Source organism: Hemitrygon akajei, unplaced genomic scaffold, assembly GCF_048418815.1.
Source record: "Hemitrygon akajei unplaced genomic scaffold, sHemAka1.3 Scf000043, whole genome shotgun sequence".
NCBI lineage: Eukaryota > Metazoa > Chordata > Chondrichthyes > Myliobatiformes > Dasyatidae > Hemitrygon > Hemitrygon akajei.
Window position 1 is genome coordinate 2,915,217 of NW_027331929.1, and position 17,812 is coordinate 2,933,028.

The window sequence follows — 17,812 nt, forward strand, 5'->3', positions numbered from 1 at the left end:
CATTCGAGATATGGTAGCAAACTGGATTAGACACTAGCTTTTTGGAAGAATCCAGAGTGTGGCCATAGACTGTTGCAGTTCTGACTGGCGCCTGTAACTCGTGCTGTGTCTCGGGGATCGGTGCTGTGCCTGTTGTTGTTTGTCATCTATATCAACAATCTGGATGAAATTATGGTTAACTGGATCAATAAATTTGCAGATGCCACCAACATTGGAAAGGTGCAGTGTACAAAGCGCAAGATTACAACAGCTTGCCGTGAGATCTGTACCAACTGAATATTAGGCTTAAAAGGGACCGATGCAAATTAATGCAGAGAAGTGCAAGATGTTGCATTTTGGAAGGACCACGCAGGGCACGGAACGTGTGTGGTGGAACAAACTGATCGGGGAATACAGGTCTACGAGTCCTTCAAAGTGGCTGCAAATGTGCACGTTGCGGATCTGAAATAAAGTTTTTTAGCGTATTAACCTTCATAAATGAAAATATCGTGTACAGTAGATGGGATATGATGTTGTATAAGACGTTGGTGAGGCCTAATTTGGATATTATGTGCAGTTCTGCTCACCTACCTACAGGACAGATGGTAATAAGTTTGAAAGAGTACTTATTACGCAGACGTTCTAACCCCTTATTCTACTTCCAGGTCCATCAGCTCGGCTGACCTGGGACTCTTGGCTGTCCCGCGATCTAAATTTAAGCTCGGGGCTGACCGCGTCTTTGCTGGTGCAGACCCTAGAGAGTGCGCAACATCCCCCTCTCTATCAGATCTGCTCCCGCCATTGACTCTTTTAATTCCAGGCTTAAAACTTACCTTTATTCATTGTCGTTTGAATCTTCCTGATGTGGTTGATTGTTGGTCTGTGTCTTGGCTTCTGTGTTGTTTATATTCTGCCTGTAAACTGTGTGCCTTGTTATTTATATCTGTGTTTCTTGTACTTGTGATTATAGCTACCTGTTATGGTTTGTACAGCACTTTGGTCAACATAGGTTATTTTTAAATGTGCTTTATAAGAAGATTTGACTTGACTTGACAAGGGTGTTGCCGGGACTGGAAGACCTAAACTCTAAGAAAAGAGTGAACGGGTCAGGACTTTAATCATTGACAGACAGACAGAGAGACATACTTTATTGATCCCGAGGGAAATTGGGTTTTGTTACAGTTGCACCGACCAAGAATAGTGCAGAAATATAACAAAATAAAACCAGAAACAAATAAATGAAAATAAGTACATTATGCCAAGTGGAAATAAGTCCAGGACCAGCCTATTGGCTCAGAGTGTCTGACACACCGAGGGAGGAGTTTTAAAGTTTGATGGCCACAGGCAGGAATGACTCCCTGCGACTTGGACAGCATCCTCTTTTCAGACATCACCGTCAGAGAGACAACGTGGGAGACTGAGGAGAGATTTGATAGAAATATACAGAATTGCATGGGGTGTTGATAGGATAAATTTCAAGGGGTAGAAAGGTGAAACTTGTTGACACAGAGGGTGCTGAGGGTGTGAAACTAGCTAGCAGCGCAAGCTGTACAAGCAGTTACGAGAAGTCTGGATAGATACATGAATGGTAAACGTATAGAGCGCCAGGTCCCAGTGCAGGTCAATGGGAATAGGTAATTTAAGTAGTCCGGCATGGAATAGATGGGCAAGAAGGCATGTTTCTGTGCTGTACCTTTCTATGACTATGGCAAGTCAACCATGCATTTATTGGGAACTCACGGAGCCAAGACCAGATGTGGTTTGCAGGTTTCTATCCGTCAAGTACGGCAGTGAAGCTGGTTGTCCCAATTTGCAATCTGACAGTTTATGGATTAATGATATGAGGTGAATCTGCCCGACGGTTCAGACGAGATTTGAAATTAGTTTCAGTCTGTTCAAAGTCCAGATATGCAGCCACTGCTCTAATTTCACACTGATAAGTACATCAGGTGTGAGAGGAAAAGGTGACGCTGAACCTGCAGTTCCTAGTGCTCCCCACCTGAACAACTGACGCCAGAGAGAGAGAGAGAGAGGTCAGAGATCAAAGTCTCCATTGTCATGCAGACCTCGTAGAACATGAAGGAGATTAATTTTGGTCACTATTCCCAGCAGTTCTCTGAAAGTACACAAACAACACTTACTTCACTTTCTTCTCTACTGAAATGTCCCTCCTTTGTCAACATCCAACCAAGTCTTTCAACCTTTTCTTCAATTGCTTGTTTGAGTCTGTCTCTATAGAACTTTGTCAGTTGGTACAGTCGATATTCCTCCATCTGTGCCAGGAGGTCGGAGATTGTAGACTCTGGCTCTGTGAATATAAAAAGGAAAATTTAGGCTTGAACTCAGATATCCCTCGTTTCCACCGCTCTCACCCAACTCAACAACAACAAAAAAAACGAGTCTTGAACTCGCCTGCAGACACACAAATGCATCTATTCCCAAACTCCTACCCAACAATCTTCTAGGTATTACGTTACCAAAAGGACCACATTAATACAACCCAGTCCTCCCCCATCCGACACCCTCACCTATTTCAATTTTGGATGGACAATAAATGTTGGGACTGTCGGTAATATTCGCTTCCCAGAGATACTCTCCCCATCCTGGTGAATATATTTCCCTTAATTCACACCCTGTAAATACTCTCCTCATCCGGACAGCTGCATTCCCTTCAATGCACATCCTGGGAATCCTCAGAGCAGGTAGTAAATTTCCTGTACTGGGGTAATGGCTGCCCACTACACCACATGTACCTCACCCACACATTTGCCCTCTCTGTCCAAACCTCCAACAAGGAATCACATTTACCCCCCTCGCTGCCACATTCTGCGAACCCAGCACCCTCCTATTTCACTCACCTGCTCCTTGTTGGGCACTTGACAATTCCATATTCAACGAGCTTCCGACCTGACGGGCAGTCACTTCATTTATGGCGGTTTCAGGGTCCTGCTCAGTGTCTCTGACGCCACTGTCTCTGGGCTGAATTTGTTCCACTTCTGCTGTGGCCGGACCGTATTCCTTTGGGACATTGCTCTCAATCTGACCCTGCTTTGATACCTTGCTTCCCGTGTCCCGATCATCTTCCCACGATGCTTTGCCTGATAAAAAAAAAGGTCTTGAGTTCTTTCTGCACCCAATTCAATTTCCCACCTCATGTAATTGATGAATTGCAGGTTAGACGAGTACGATTTCGATCTGAGCAAAACAGATTCAGACTGCAATGCAGCAGAGACTCTGGCTGACCAGATTTGGAGTGGAACTGTGCTGGTGAATGAGAACCGTATATCCTGCCAGTTGACCATCCCAATAAGCCGGTGACTGGACGCATTCACTCTCAGTAAAATAACAGGATAGACATAGTAATACTGCTCACTGAATTCACAGCGGTTGAACACACGGATGACCACGGGATCTTAATGCAACGGTGTCCGGTGATACTGGGAAATATCACTGCGATTATCTTCCACAAGCAAAAATCTCACTGGGTCACTCACTGTCCAGTAGTCTGTGTCAGACACAGACCAGCCACGGGATTACACATGGTCCAGTCTGCTGGAGCATACATTCTCCAATCGCTTTGTAACACGTCGTTCGGTTCCCTGGGTCGCAGAATGACCATTACCGAGAGATCTATGCTGACCGCTCCGCTGGTTCTCTTCTTATCGTCATGTAACAACTGTGCAGGTCATTGGCAAAGTCTCGCTTGGAGAGATTTGCGTGTAGTTGCAGTTGCTAATCTGTAGGATGGAAGTGATTACGCTGGAAAGAGTGCAGTGGAGAATGACCACTACGGTACTGGACTGGAGTGTTGTTCTTGCTGTTATATGGTTCGCCTGGGACAGTTTGCCCTGGAGCTCAGAAGCGTGAAATGTGAACTTACGCACGTAATTGAACATGGTGGAGGAACACAAATACCTGGGATACAAATTGATAATAAACTGGACTGGTCAAAGAACACTGGGGTTGTATACAAGAAGGGTCGGAGCCGTCTCAACTTCCTGAGGATCCTGAGGTCCGATGCTGAGGATGTTCTACGGGTCTGTGTTGGTCAGTGCTATCAAGTTTGCTGTTGTGTGCTGGGGCAGCAGGCTGAGTGTAGCAGACACCAACAGAATCAAGAAACTCATTCGTAAGGCCAGTGATGTTGTGGGGGTGGAACTCGACTCTCGGATGGTGGTGTCTGAAAAGAGGATGCTGTCCAAGTTGAATGCCATCTTGGACAATGACACCCATCCACTCCGTAATGTACTGATTAGGCACAGGAGTACATTCAGCCAAAGACTCATTCCACCGAGATGCACACAGAGCGTCACAGGAAGTCATTCCTGCCTGTGGCTATCAAACCTTACAACTCTTCCCTCGGAGTGTCAGACACCCTGAGCCAATAGGCTGGTCCTGGACTTTTGCACTTGGCAAAATTTACCTTTTATTATTTAATTATTTATGGTTTTATATTGCTATATTTCCACACTGTTCTTGGTTGGTGCGACTGTAACGAAACCCAATTTCCCTCGTGATCTATAAAGTAAGTCTGTCTGTCAAAACAATCCGGGGCATAGACAGGGTAGATGGTCACGTTCTTTTCCCCAGGGTAGGGAAGTCTGAGACTTGAGGGCAGATATTTAAAAGGGACCAAAGGGACATTTTTTTCACGCGGTAGCTGGTGGGTAGCCTGCAGCCGGAGGAGGATACAAACACAAATAAAATTACAAAAATGAGAGCAACGGGCAGGAAAAATGATAATTGTTTACAAGGGAAATTTGGGAAAACTGCAGGAAAAAGAGGCAAACTCAGACATCTAGATCAGCATGGAATAGATGGGCAGAAGGACCCGTTTCCAGTCGTTAACATATTTTTATTCCACCTGGAATCATAGATTTGAGCACAATCACAATGTCTACAGGTGACAGACATATTTGGTCATTGGTTATACGGGGTGTCCCAGCAGAGATCCTGGGAATTTAAATTCAGGTAGTGGATCAACTCAAGAGGGAAATATTTAGAAACTCACGTTCACCATTTCTCCACAACCCAGACATTCACTGGGGTATTAAAACTCCGATGCAGACCACAAATGTATCTACAATGAGCTGCCTCCTGATCCTCAGCCATTCGAAACACTGGCAATGATCTCCGCTCCGCTACAGAAAGCAGATTTCGGAAACACCCCTCTTCTCCTTTGCCCAATGAATCCTTTGCCCGGCAGCCAATAAAAAACTCGGGGGTATTGATAGTTTTCTTTCCAAGCCCTGAAATGCTGTGTTATCACACAATCAGTGAAATCCAGTAAGTGTTCCTATCATCTGGCGTTGAGTTTTAGAAATAAAAGTTGGCGATATAGCAGGGCCTGTTTGGAGGTAAAACAAACCCTGACCCTGAACATTTAGATAAACCACAAGACCGCTGTCGCACTCCTGTCTGTGTTTCACTCATGACCACCAGATTCAGGAATCTCTGCTTATTTCACTCGAGTGATGTTTTGCATGGTGAGTGGAGTCCTTCGACCATTACCGGTATCAGGTCCCTCTACTGGAACTGTTAGGTTCATCAATCACTCAAGGCTGCTTTACCAGTGGGATAAATGACACTGCTTGATGAAACTTTCCTATGTCCTGTTAACATCAGTGTCAGTTTCTTCATCTGAACTACTGTGTACCAACGCGAAAAAAAGTTTAATTCAAAGATCACAGTGATCATACCTTTGTCCATTCTGATTCTGACAGACGATTGTTGATTGTCGTCTTGTTTACACTTCGGTCGCGGTGCAGGACAGATCCGCCTGCTGGTGATGTTCTAAATTACACAACAAGCAGACAGTGAGTCAGAGAGAGCACGACTAGTTTGCAAATATGACAGTATTTCCATCCCCTCTATCAGAATAGCAGTTGGCTTGGGGACCAAACATTCCCTGTTAATATCCACTTACACATCATATTTGTGTGTCTGTCCACTGATAGCTGGCGTACCTACTGACAAAGTCACAGAGCAATAGAGTCCAAATTCGGAGCGTTCAGCCCAACGAGACAATGCCAACCACCCTGCCCACCGAGATGGTCAAAATTTCCTGTGATCGGTCCATTTCCCTTCTGGCCTATTCACGCCATCTACACATCCCAGCTGCTTTTTGAATTATGCAACTGCACCTGCCTCATCCACTTCCTCTGGCTGTTTCCTCCAGATGATCTCCAACATCTGCAGCAATCCATTGCTGCTCGGGTTGGTTTTGAATTCTCTTTACCACCCCCCGTCCATTTACATCCCCTATATGCTACGATAATTTTCTCTGTGAACAGCAACTACAAATTTTGTGCATTCTGCGAAATCACCTGTCAAGTAAGCCTTGTGCAATAGCATCCAAATCATTGCTATAAAATAACGAATATCAAAGGTCCCAACTTGTAGCCTTGTGGCAAACCACTAAATACTCGCCTCTTCTGCGAGAACAAACTTCCGAAAACACTCTTTGCTTTTAACCTTGCAGCTAATTTTGAATACATTCAAGCTGCTCTCTCCGGACAGCATGAGACCTGATCATCTAGACAAACTGCCATGTGACACCTTGTCACAGGATTTGCTGAAAGTCCAATGTGCAACGTGCACGTGAAAATAACTTTGAATTTCCACCTCTGCTTAATGTCACGTTCACAGGTTCGGACATTGTAATTAGTAGAAAAGTACTTGACGAGGCCAATGTATGTAAATGTAGATTATGAGTTGCCATTTGCTAGTGAGAACTGAATAAAATGCAGTATTGGGACATCTTGCTTTAAAAAAAAAGGTCCGTTCTCAGCAGAGGTCCACACGACAATATATTCGAGGGTAAGTATATCATTGCAGATTGCAAGAGTCAGAGGAATCAATGGCATGTTGCTGCCGTTCATGGTAATTCTACATTTATACAATCATTACAGCACGAAACATGTGGGGCTTCTTATAAAGGGAGGAAATTGTCAACGTATTTTAGATGACTATAACGAAACATGAAACATCAGAACTGATCAAAAGCTACTTCAGATGATGCAAGACCTTCAAATGAGCAAACACTGAGGGAATGTGAGTGACTGTAAAGAGCTGGGCTTCTGAAAGCACATCACCAGACCTGGAGTGATTACAACTGGGTCATACAGAGGCATAACTGGTATTTCTGGGCACATTCAGTCCATTCCACCTATTCCCTACCTTCCCTTGTACACATATGTAATGTCTAAGGGGCCAGTGTTTCGAGTAAAAGAGACTCACCGAACTTTCTCCTGACTGAACCAATGGTAACTCTGAGTCAGAAGTGTCTCTCCAGTTGATGCTCTCACTTGTCGCTGATCCCTCGGTTTCAGTCGTGGTTCGCTTACAGTTGTGGACCTTTCTTCCAGTACATCTCTCACCGCAGGTCTAACTTTACCCAGGGAGATAATGAAGCACATTAACAATACGAAGGAAAAGAAAATATTTCTGCTCAATCTTCCAAAAGCAAATCTCACTGAAATTTAAACGCTGAAGACAAATAAAAGGATTTCAGTGAACAAATCTGTAGTAGTCCCTCACACGTCACAAATCCTGATACGGGATATGAAGGACTCATCATTCAGTCACGGTACGACATAATATATCGGAGCAGAATGAAGTGATTAGCTCCATCGGGTCTGCTTCATCATTAATCACGGCTGATTCGTTTTCTCCCCAATGCCACATTCCTGTATTCCTCTCATTACATCTGACACTGCATAGCAATCAATAATATATTATTGCCTTCCATAAATATATTCCAATAACAGCCGCAACCATCCTCTGTGGCATCAAATTCCACAGATTAGCCAAACTTTGACAGAGTTTTTTTTTTCTTATCTCAGTTTTAAAGGAAATCTTTATTCTGAGATTGTGCTGACAGACCCTAGACTGATCTCAAGGAAACATCCTCTCCATGTCCACTATCACGAGGATTTTCAGCATTCGGTTGGTTTACTTAACCATACAGCCCTCCACAACCGCCACCACCCCACCCCCCATCCCGTCCCTCTGAACTCCACTGCGCACAGGTCCAGAGCCATCAAATACTCCTCATTCATAAAACCTCTCATTCCCATTCTTGTGAGTCTTGTTGCGATACACTTTACTGAACACATTTCCAGAAAAAAAAAGCAAATTTGTACCAGGATAATTTCAAACATGGAAATATCTGCTGATAATGGAAATCCAAGCAACACACACAAAACACTAGAGGAACTCAGCAGGCCAGGCATCATCTGTGCAAAAGAGTATATCCGGCGTTTCGGCCAGTCCTGATGAAGGTTCTCGGCCAGAAAAGTTGGCAGTACCCTTTTTCCATAGACGCTGCCTAGCCAGATGATCTACTCCAGCATTTTGTGTTGTGTGATTCGGATATTTCAATGTGATTAGCTGTGATTTCTATACAGCTCTACTAACTATCAAAAAACAAGCGAGAGCCTTTGCGCAGGTCCATTTCCAGGAAACTTAAACTCTTCCAAGGTGATTCTAATAAAAAGAAACCGGAATTATCAGAAACGCTCAGCAAGTAAAGAACAGCCGTCAGTAGAAGAGCAAAGTTCAGTTTCACAATATTTCGTTAAAAAGACCAAACATTTTCAGTTTTTTGGTGCAGATCTTGAAATCTCTGGGAAAAAAAACACAAGCCCGGAACACATGCAGGATTTCCTCAGAACATCGTAAACCTGGACGGATGATCACTGGGTCCACTGTAATTGGGTCAAAAAATGTGATAGCACTGGACCAACCACACAGGGAAACATCTGAATCCGTCACACACCCACCACAGTATCATTATTATCATTATCTTTTTCTTAAATGAGATATTGCCCGGCACAATCGGCAGCCACATATCCAGCAGGATAAAAGGATTAACACCAATAGTTGGAAATCAACTCCAAGTCACTCACCATTCTGACTTGATAACATATCGTCGTTCCCGCATTGTCGCTGGGTCGGAATCATGAAATTCCCTCCTTATCTGCCCTTTAAGTATCCCTACACACCAGAGGCTGCAGCGGTTCAAGAAGGCAGCTCATCACCACATTCTCAAGGGTAACTAAGGGTGGGCTGGCAGAGCTGTCAACGGCCACATCCCGTAAATGAATAAGAAGCGAGGCTTTCAATATAAAATTGAAATTAAAGTGCTGGAAAATCGGTACATCTGATTGGATGTGTGGAGAGAGAAACTGTGGACGAGCCAGTATCAGAACTGGGACTGTCTAAGATGCTATCCAAACTTTTGAACGATTAATTGCGCAATTTGGCCCAAATCTTATCCTTGCTCACACCTATAATAAAAAAATATATAACAATTACAGCACGGAAACAGGTCATCTTGGCCCTTCTAGTCCGTGCCGAACGCTGACTCTCAACAGTCCCACTGACCCGCACACAGCCAATAACCCTCCATTCCTTTCCTGCTCATATACATATCCAATTTTACTTTGAATGACAATATCGAACCTGCCTCTACCAGTTCTACTGGAAGCTGGTTCCACACAGCTACCACCCTGAGTAAAGCCGTTCCCCCTCGTGTTACCCCTAAACATTTGCCCCAACTCTCAACTCATGTCCCCTTGTTTGAATCTCCCCTACTCTCAATGGAAAAAGCCTCTCGACATCAACTATATCTAACCCCCTCATAATTTTAAATACATCTATCAAGTCCCCCACTCAACCTTCTACGTTCCAAAGAATAAAGACCTAACTTGTTCAACCTTTCCCTGTAACTTAAGTGCTGAAACCTAAGTAACATTCTAGTAAATCTTCTCCGTACTCTCACTATTTTGTTGACATCTTTCCTATAATTTGGTGACCAGAAATGTACACAATACTCCAAATTTGGCCTTACAATTGTCTTATACAATTTCAATATTACATCCCAACTCCTATAATTAGTGATCTGATTTATAAGGGCCAGCATACCAAAAGCTTTCTTCACCACCCTATCCACACGAGATTCCACCTTCAGGGAACTATACACTATTATTCCTTGATCACTCTGTTCTAATGCATTCTTTAATGCCCTAACATTTACCATGTATGTCCTGTTTTGATTAGTCCTACCAAAACGTAGCACCTCACACTTATCAGCATTAAACTCCATCTGCCATCTTTCAGCCCACTCTGCTAACTAGCCTAAATTTCTGTGCAAGCTTTGAAAACCTACTTCATTATCAACAACGCCACCTATCTTGGTATCATCTGCATACTTACTAATCCAATTTACCACCTCATCATCCAGATCATTAATGTATATGACAAACAACATTGTACCCAATACAGATTTCTGAGGGACTCCACTAGCAACCGGCCCCCAACCTGGCAAACAGTTATCCACCATTACTCGCTGGCATATCTCATCCAGCCATTGAACCTTCCAAACTAACCTTCCATGTGGAACCTTGTCAAAGGACTTACTGAAGTCCATATAGACAACATCCACTGCTTTACCATCACCAACTTTCCTATGCTTTATATACGATCTCTAAGAATACTATCCATTAATTTACCCACCACTGACGGCAAACATACTGGGGTATAATTGCTACGTTTACTCTTGTAACCCTCTTTAAACAATGCAACACCATGAGCAATATGCCATTCCTCGTTCCTAATGACATTTGAAATATTTCTGTCAGAGCCCATGCTATTTCTACAGGAACTTCCCTCAAGGTTCTAGTGAATATCCTGTCATGTCCCGGGGACTCACCCACTTTTATACTCTTTAAAAGTGCCAGTACATCCTCTTCTTTAATCATCATAGTTTCCATAACTTCCCTACCTGATTCCCTTACGTTACACAATTCAATATCCTTCTCTTTAGTGAATACTGAAGAAATGAAATAGTTGAAAATCACCCCCATCTCATTCGGCACCACTCATAGCTGTCCCCTCTGATTCTCTAAGGGACCAATTTTATCCCTCACTATCCTTTTGCTATTAATATAACTGCAGAAACCCTTTGGATTTATTTTCAGCTTACTTGCCAAAGCAACCTCCTATCTTCATTTAGCTTCTCTAATGTCTTTCTTAAGATACTTTTTACATCCATTATATTGCTCGGGCACCTCATTTACTCCATGCAGCCTACATTTATTGTAGATGGCCCTCTTTTTCCGAAACAAGTTTCCAACGTCCCTTGAAAACCATGGCTCTCTCAAATATTTAACCTTTCCTTTCAACCTAACAGGAACATAAAGATTCGGTACCCTCAACGTTTTACCATTAAATGACCTCCATTTGTCTATTACAACCTTCCCATAAAACAAGTTGTCCCAATCCATTCCTTCTAAATCCTTTCGCTTCTCCCCATAGATAGCCTTTCTCCAATCGAAAATCTCAACCCTTGATCCAGTCCAATCCCTCTCCATAATTATATTGAAACGAATGGAATTGTGATGACTGAAAAACATATATCCTGCACACATTTTACAAACTCCAAACCATCCAGCCCGTTTACAGAATGGGATTCCCAGTCTATCTGTGGAAAATTAAAATCACCCACAATCACAAACCCGTGTTTCCTACAAGTATCTGCTGTCTCCATACAGATATGCTCCTCCAATACTCTCTCCCCATTAGGTGATCTATAATACACCCCTATAAGTGTTACAACACCTTTCCCATTGTTCAATTCCACCAAAAATAGACTCCCTAGACGAGCCCTCTAATCTATCCTGCCAGACCGCCTCTGTAATATTTTCTCGGACAAGCAATTCAACACCTCCCCCTCTTGTCCCTCCGATTCTATCACACCTGAAGCAAGGAAACCCAGGAATATTTAGTTTCAAATCACACCCCTCCTGCAGCCATGTTTCACTAATAGCTACAACATCATATTTCCAGGTATCAGTCCATGCTCGAAGCTCATCCACCTCTCTTACAATTCTCCTAGCATTAAAATAGTTGCATTTATGATACTATTCACTTCTTACTCTCTTTTTATCACTAACGGTGCAAACAGCTTTACTGTCTTTTTTTTTCTTCCTTCTTCTATACATCTGTTCCTACGTTCTGCTTCCCCTCGCCCCTTGTAGCTAGTTTAAATCCACTGGAGCCAGTCTAGCAAACCGACCTGCAAAAATATATGTCCGCCTCCAGTTCAGATGCAAATTGTCCCGCCGGAACAGGTCCCACCTTCCCTGGAAAACTCCTAATTATCTACAAATCTGAAGCCCTCCCTCCTCCACCATGTCTTCAGCCACGTGTTGATCTGCGCTATTATACTATTTCTAAACCCGTCTGCACATGGTACTGGTAACAATCCTGAGATTGCTATTCTGGAGGTCCTGTCCTTTAACGTCGCCTAACTCCTTAAACTGACCTTTCAGGACATCTACACTCTTCCAACCCACGTCATTGGTCCCTACATGGACCACGACATCCGGCTGCTCACCCGCCCTATTGCGAATACTAAGAACTCGATCTGAGATATCGTGGACCCTGGCACCAGGGAGGCAACAGACCATCCAGGATTCTCGATCTCATCCACAGATACTCCTATCTGTCCGCCGAACTATCGAATCCCCTATCACTTCTGCTCTGCTCTCTAACGGGAAGATACTACATTCAGTGTTCTGAAAAGGTAGTAAAAGTCATTATCGGTGATCTTTCGAGAAACGGAAATGAAAGGATCTTAAGTTTATAGTAGTTGGACTTTCTAGGTATTCGCTGCTCAAAATTAGTTCTGAATTGTTCAGCACTTGAGCTCCATTGGGGCACAGTACACGCCCTTGGACAGGGCGGATCTTTTATTTTATTTTGTTTTATTTTTATTCTTTTGCGTTATTTATTTCTATTTCGTGTATACAGAGATGCTTCCGCTGAAACAGTTTTGTCCACTCTATTGACTTTTAACATCTCTTTCAAATCCTTGTTTTTAAATCAAAGCAAGTGTCAGAGAGTGAAGAAGTAAAGACATCTCGGACAGAAACTATTTTTCTTAACTGATCGGGGGAAAGAGGCTTTACAGCGCAGGCTCGTGACGTAGCACGCCTAAGGTTTACAAAAAGACCGCCACATACAGCGGCCATCGTCAGAGTGAACTGAGTCAGAGTGAGACGGTTTTGGCTCAACAGGCATCGGCGTGAACAGGCAGAAGCGAGGGTATGTTCCAGTAAGTTTTGTTTTGTTTTGCGTGAATGAATCTTTCTAACATTTGGCCCGAGACAGAATCAATTCATCAGTGCTGTTGGCAATGATTACGTTTCTCTAGAAATTTTCACCTGCTCCTGAGAGAAGGCAGAACCCGCATAGTGTTCCGGTTCTGTCGTCGTCGTCGCTTTTTGACCGGTTTATTGTGAGATTACAAACTCAGGTGGTTAAGGCGTTCATGCAGTGATCTGAAGGTCGCTAGTTTGAGCCTCAGCTAAGGCAGCGTGTTGTGTCCTTGAGCAAGGCACGTAACCACATATTGCTCTGCGACGACACCGGTGCCAAGCTGCTTGGGTCCTAGTGCCCTTCCCTTGGACAACATCGGTGGTGTGGACAGTGGAGATTTGCAGCATGGGCAACTGCCAGTCTTCCATACAACCTTGCCCAGGCCTGCGCCCTGGAAACCTTCCAAGGCACAAATCCTGGTCTCCCCAGACTAACAGATGCCTATTAAACAACTCAAGCGACAGCTCAGGGCCAGGATCCCTGTGTGTTTATTTGACATTGACAGCAGACGGAAGGGAGCCGTGAACTCTGATGAAATATTATGCCTGTGAAGTTTTTTTTCTCTGAAGACTGGTCATTTCGTTTGTCCAGATTTAACCATGTCCCCATTGACTGGAGCCGCACTGATTTCAAGCATAGCCTGCTTATAAAGAACCAATTTTAACGGTTGTCCGCGGTTGGACCAGTACATTAATGGGCCGATTGAGCAGCAACTGTGACGAGATAAGCATAGTTGCATAGAGATAACAACCGGTCAAAGTCGACAGCAAGATAAGTACGCCCTTCTCCTTCAGTTTATTTTTCTCTTACTGGAAACTGGTTACAACATCACAGGAGTAATCATATGAAATTGTGATCATTTCCCGCTTGCAAATTTGCCCGACATCGCCTTTACTTTACAAATAGATGTACCGTTGCTCGTCAGAAAACGATGGGGAAAAAACACCAAACATGAAATTCACTGGGTCTCTTATTTGTCCGTGTGCGCTGCTACAATGTTGAATAATTAACAGGGCTTTCGCCCCCTCAGTTCTGTTCCACCATTCCCCCTCACTATATTCCATCACAGTGACACCGCCTGCAACAATTTACTCCCTTGCCTCTGAAGATTCAGTGTTTTGCGGAATTAAGCAGATTGGAATTTTTTTAAAAATCTGCTTCTATTTTCCTTTCAGCAGAGTTCCACATTATAAAATTAACTTCATCTATCTTCACCGGTTTCAGCTTCCTCTAAAGCAGCAAATGGTAGCATTGATGTGGTAGCAATGCAATGAATACTTGCCGTGACAAGGGGGCTTATTAAAATACCATAACACAGCCCAGTACAGTTCTTGCTCCTACCTGGTGCTGGACTCCTGAGTCTGGTTTCAGCGAATCCGAGCAACTGAATTTTATTGTCCCTAACAGTAAGTGAACACACCCTAAGCAAATTTCAGTTGATAACACGCTTAGAAACCTGAACTTCACCCTATTCAGCGCGTAACGCCACACCCTGTTCCACAACAATTGTAGTGAAAAACGCAAAGATTCATTTTGCTTGAATGAACCTTTCAATGATGATATTGATATGGTAGAAATATTAAAAATACTGCCGTTACAAGTAGGCTTATTAAAACACCATAACACTGCGAGTACAGTCAATGTTCCTACCTGATGCAGAACTCCTAGGTCTGGTTTCAGAGAATCCGAGTATCTGAATTTTATTGTCCCTAACAGTAGGTGAACACACCCTGAGCAATGTTCAGTTGATAACACGTTCATAAACCTGAACGTCACCCTATTCAGCATGTAACACCATACCTTTTAGCACAACGCTTGTGTTAAACCACACAAACACTCACCTTTCTTCAATGCGTCTTTATAACTTGCGGTCCGAACCATAATTGATATTTCATTGCGCGAACTTTTACCACCTCCAGAGAGGAATCATAACCCGCATCCTGGTTCCGTTCCTTTGGTGACGTCGCTTTGAGTTATTGTTCACCTTGGGAGCAGTTTATTGTCAGATTATAAACTCCAGCAACAGCTCATGGCACAGATCGCTGCGGGTTTATTTCACAGAGATAGCAGAAGGAAAGGCGCTGTCTTTTCAACAGTGGACATCCCCTTTCTGCAGATTTAACTATGCCCCTGTAGCCTGGATTTGCACTGATTTTAAGTTGGCCTATTTAAGAGCCCTCTTTAACGGTCGTCCGCAGTTGTAACATTTGGGTAATGGGCAACTCGGGAGCGGCTGTGCCAAGATTACCATCTCCCAGTCAAAATCGACAGCAAGATAAGAACGCCCTTCTCCTTCAGTTTACTGCTCACTTACCGGAAACAAATTGCAGGATGACAGCGCCAATTGAAAAAAAAAAAGCTCTGTTTCTCTTGTCCTTTGAGGAAGCGAATTTCACAGGCACACTAGTTCCACCTAAGAAAAATAACCTCATCTATCTTCACCTGTTTCAGCTACCCCTACAGCAGCAAACATGTTCTCCACATTCCTGTCAAGCTCCGCGTGATGTTCAATGCCCCGAGCAAGGGGTCAATTCATTTATCTAAAATAATAATTTAGTCCATTTCCCACTGGTGAATTTGCCTGAAATCTCATTTACTTTACACCTACATCAATCGTTTATCATTATGGAAGTTATTAGTGAGTTATGGAATAACTGGAAACATTAAATTCATTTGGCGGAGGTTGTTGCTGGCATATTGAATTAGTAGCAGATATTCTCTATTTCCATTTGAAGAAATAACAAGCAGGATAGAGAGAGGCGAATCGGTTGATGTTGTGTACTTGGATTTTCGAAATTCCTGTGATAAGGTACTACACTTGAGGCTGCTTAACAAGCTATGAGCCCATGGTATTACAGGAAAGATTCTAGCATTGAAAGATCAGTGCCTGATTGACTGCAGGTCTTATGGTCTCATGGAAATACAGCTTCCCTGGAGGTGGAGGAAAGAGAAGGAAGAGGCAGTGGGAAGAAATGGTTTGTCAGGTCTGAAAACTAGGTGAATTTACCATAACCAGACTGAATCGGAAACCATTGTGAGGGTATTTAACATGTCCAGAAGCAGGGGAGATGTGATCGCATCTTTTTAGGGCAGGGGTTGTGTCTCCATCAGACCCTCAGTGAGATGGTTCAAGTTACAATGTGCAGCGATGAAAGCACAGTGTTTAGGGCCGGATTTAATCACTGATTCCGACACAGTGAGAGGCTTAGTTTTACTGTAAGGAAGCAACATTAATGGAAGAAGACAAAGAAACTTTCTCAATTGCCAGTTGCTTAACTGAAGTGTCCAGTCTGTATGTTACCTTGACAGAAACAGATACTTGCAGTGGTGACACAGGGGTTTCGTCTGGTTAATTTTAAATTGGAGAGGGGTGTGGGGTTTTGAAATCAATGCCTTGTGGTGCCACCATCTTTAAAATAGCGCGTCCGGAGTGGTGGATCACACAGCACGGAAACAGGCCTTTGGCCGGCCTTACCTGTTCTGACCATCCACCCACTGTCTACACTGATCCCGTTTATCAGTACTTGGTTCATGGGCGACTGTATCTCGGCAGTTTCAATGCTCACCAGGATTATTCCCTGGATCATATCTTGAATGACGGATCAACATAAGGTACTCGGCAGTTCTCTCGGAGTTTGCTTGTGGCTAGGCAGGATACAAGTATATTGGTCAAGGCCCCAATATAGGGGCCTTGCCTCTCTCGGTAACTTGGAATATATCTCATCAGGGCCTGGAGACACATACGCTTTAATGCACTTTAAGAGACCCAACACTGTCTCCTCCTTTACTTCAAAATGCCCGAGCATACTAGTACTCCCGGCACTGATCTCCCTATCCTCCGTAACTACTGATGTAAGTTACTCATTCAGGGCATCACACACATCCTGGAGGGCTCTGTTTGATTCGACCTTCCTAAGCTTTACATACTTCTCCTTTTCCTGCTTGACTAAACTCATCCCTTCTCTCCACATTTAAAGTTCTCTTACGCTGCCAATCTCGTCATTTCTTCGTACAGGAATGTACCCGCCCTATACACCGTGCAGATGGACTACTGACACCCTCCACATGTCAGATGTAGACTTGCCAGAAACAGTTGTCTCCCATTAACTCTCCATAGTTCTTGATTAGTGAATTCGTAATTTACCCTGATCCAATTCTTTACTCTCCCGCAAAGTCTACACGTTCCTTCTCTATAGCTCTCTTAAACTTGAGGAGTTCTGCCCTAACCATTTACCTACCAAATGGTCGGGTATCTAGCTAGCATAATTACCCAACATCAGTTTCAGTACAGCTCCTGCTTTTGTTGGACTATCTGCATCCTGATTTAAGATGTCATCCAAGATAGCAAAAATAGCTGAAGCTAGAGAAACGAGGAGTTTTTCATAATCAAAAGGTGATAATTAAAAAAGGGTTAAGCAGTGAAAAGGTGAAATATGAAGGCAAGCTAGCTAATAATATGAAATATTATACCAAAATAAAGTATCATAATGAAACACGGTGATGTATCATATTCAAATGAGATTAATATGCATAGAATCTAACATGGCCCGGTCCGCATTTTCACTCTAATTACTAGTCTTGCCGCTGTGTGGATCAGCCATTGATCTGAGCCGGAAATTTTCACACGGCCTGAAGGAAGCGCTGCATCTCTGATCTGATCCTCTTTGTA

The 17,812-nt window shown here is 43.4% G+C and overlaps 1 protein-coding gene across 2 annotated transcripts in view; it reads right to left on the minus strand.

The window, feature by feature from the left end:
* Nucleotides 1-17,812, minus strand: part of LOC140720501 (NACHT, LRR and PYD domains-containing protein 3-like) — a 44,397-nt gene that overhangs the window by 17,367 nt on the left and 9,218 nt on the right. The window contains exons 2-5 of one of the 2 annotated variants that reach the window (XM_073035349.1): nucleotides 7,219-7,369; nucleotides 5,679-5,772; nucleotides 2,838-3,077; nucleotides 2,121-2,287 (exon numbers count right to left, since the gene is read on the minus strand). In XM_073035349.1, the coding sequence (XP_072891450.1) occupies nucleotides 2,121-2,287; nucleotides 2,838-3,077; nucleotides 5,679-5,688 (417 nt within the window). In that variant the 5' untranslated portion in view covers nucleotides 5,689-5,772; nucleotides 7,219-7,369. Of the gene's footprint in view, nucleotides 1-2,120; nucleotides 2,288-2,837; nucleotides 3,078-5,678; nucleotides 5,773-7,218; nucleotides 7,423-17,812 lie in introns of those variants that run through there. The other variant, XM_073035350.1, reaches the window with a different exon arrangement.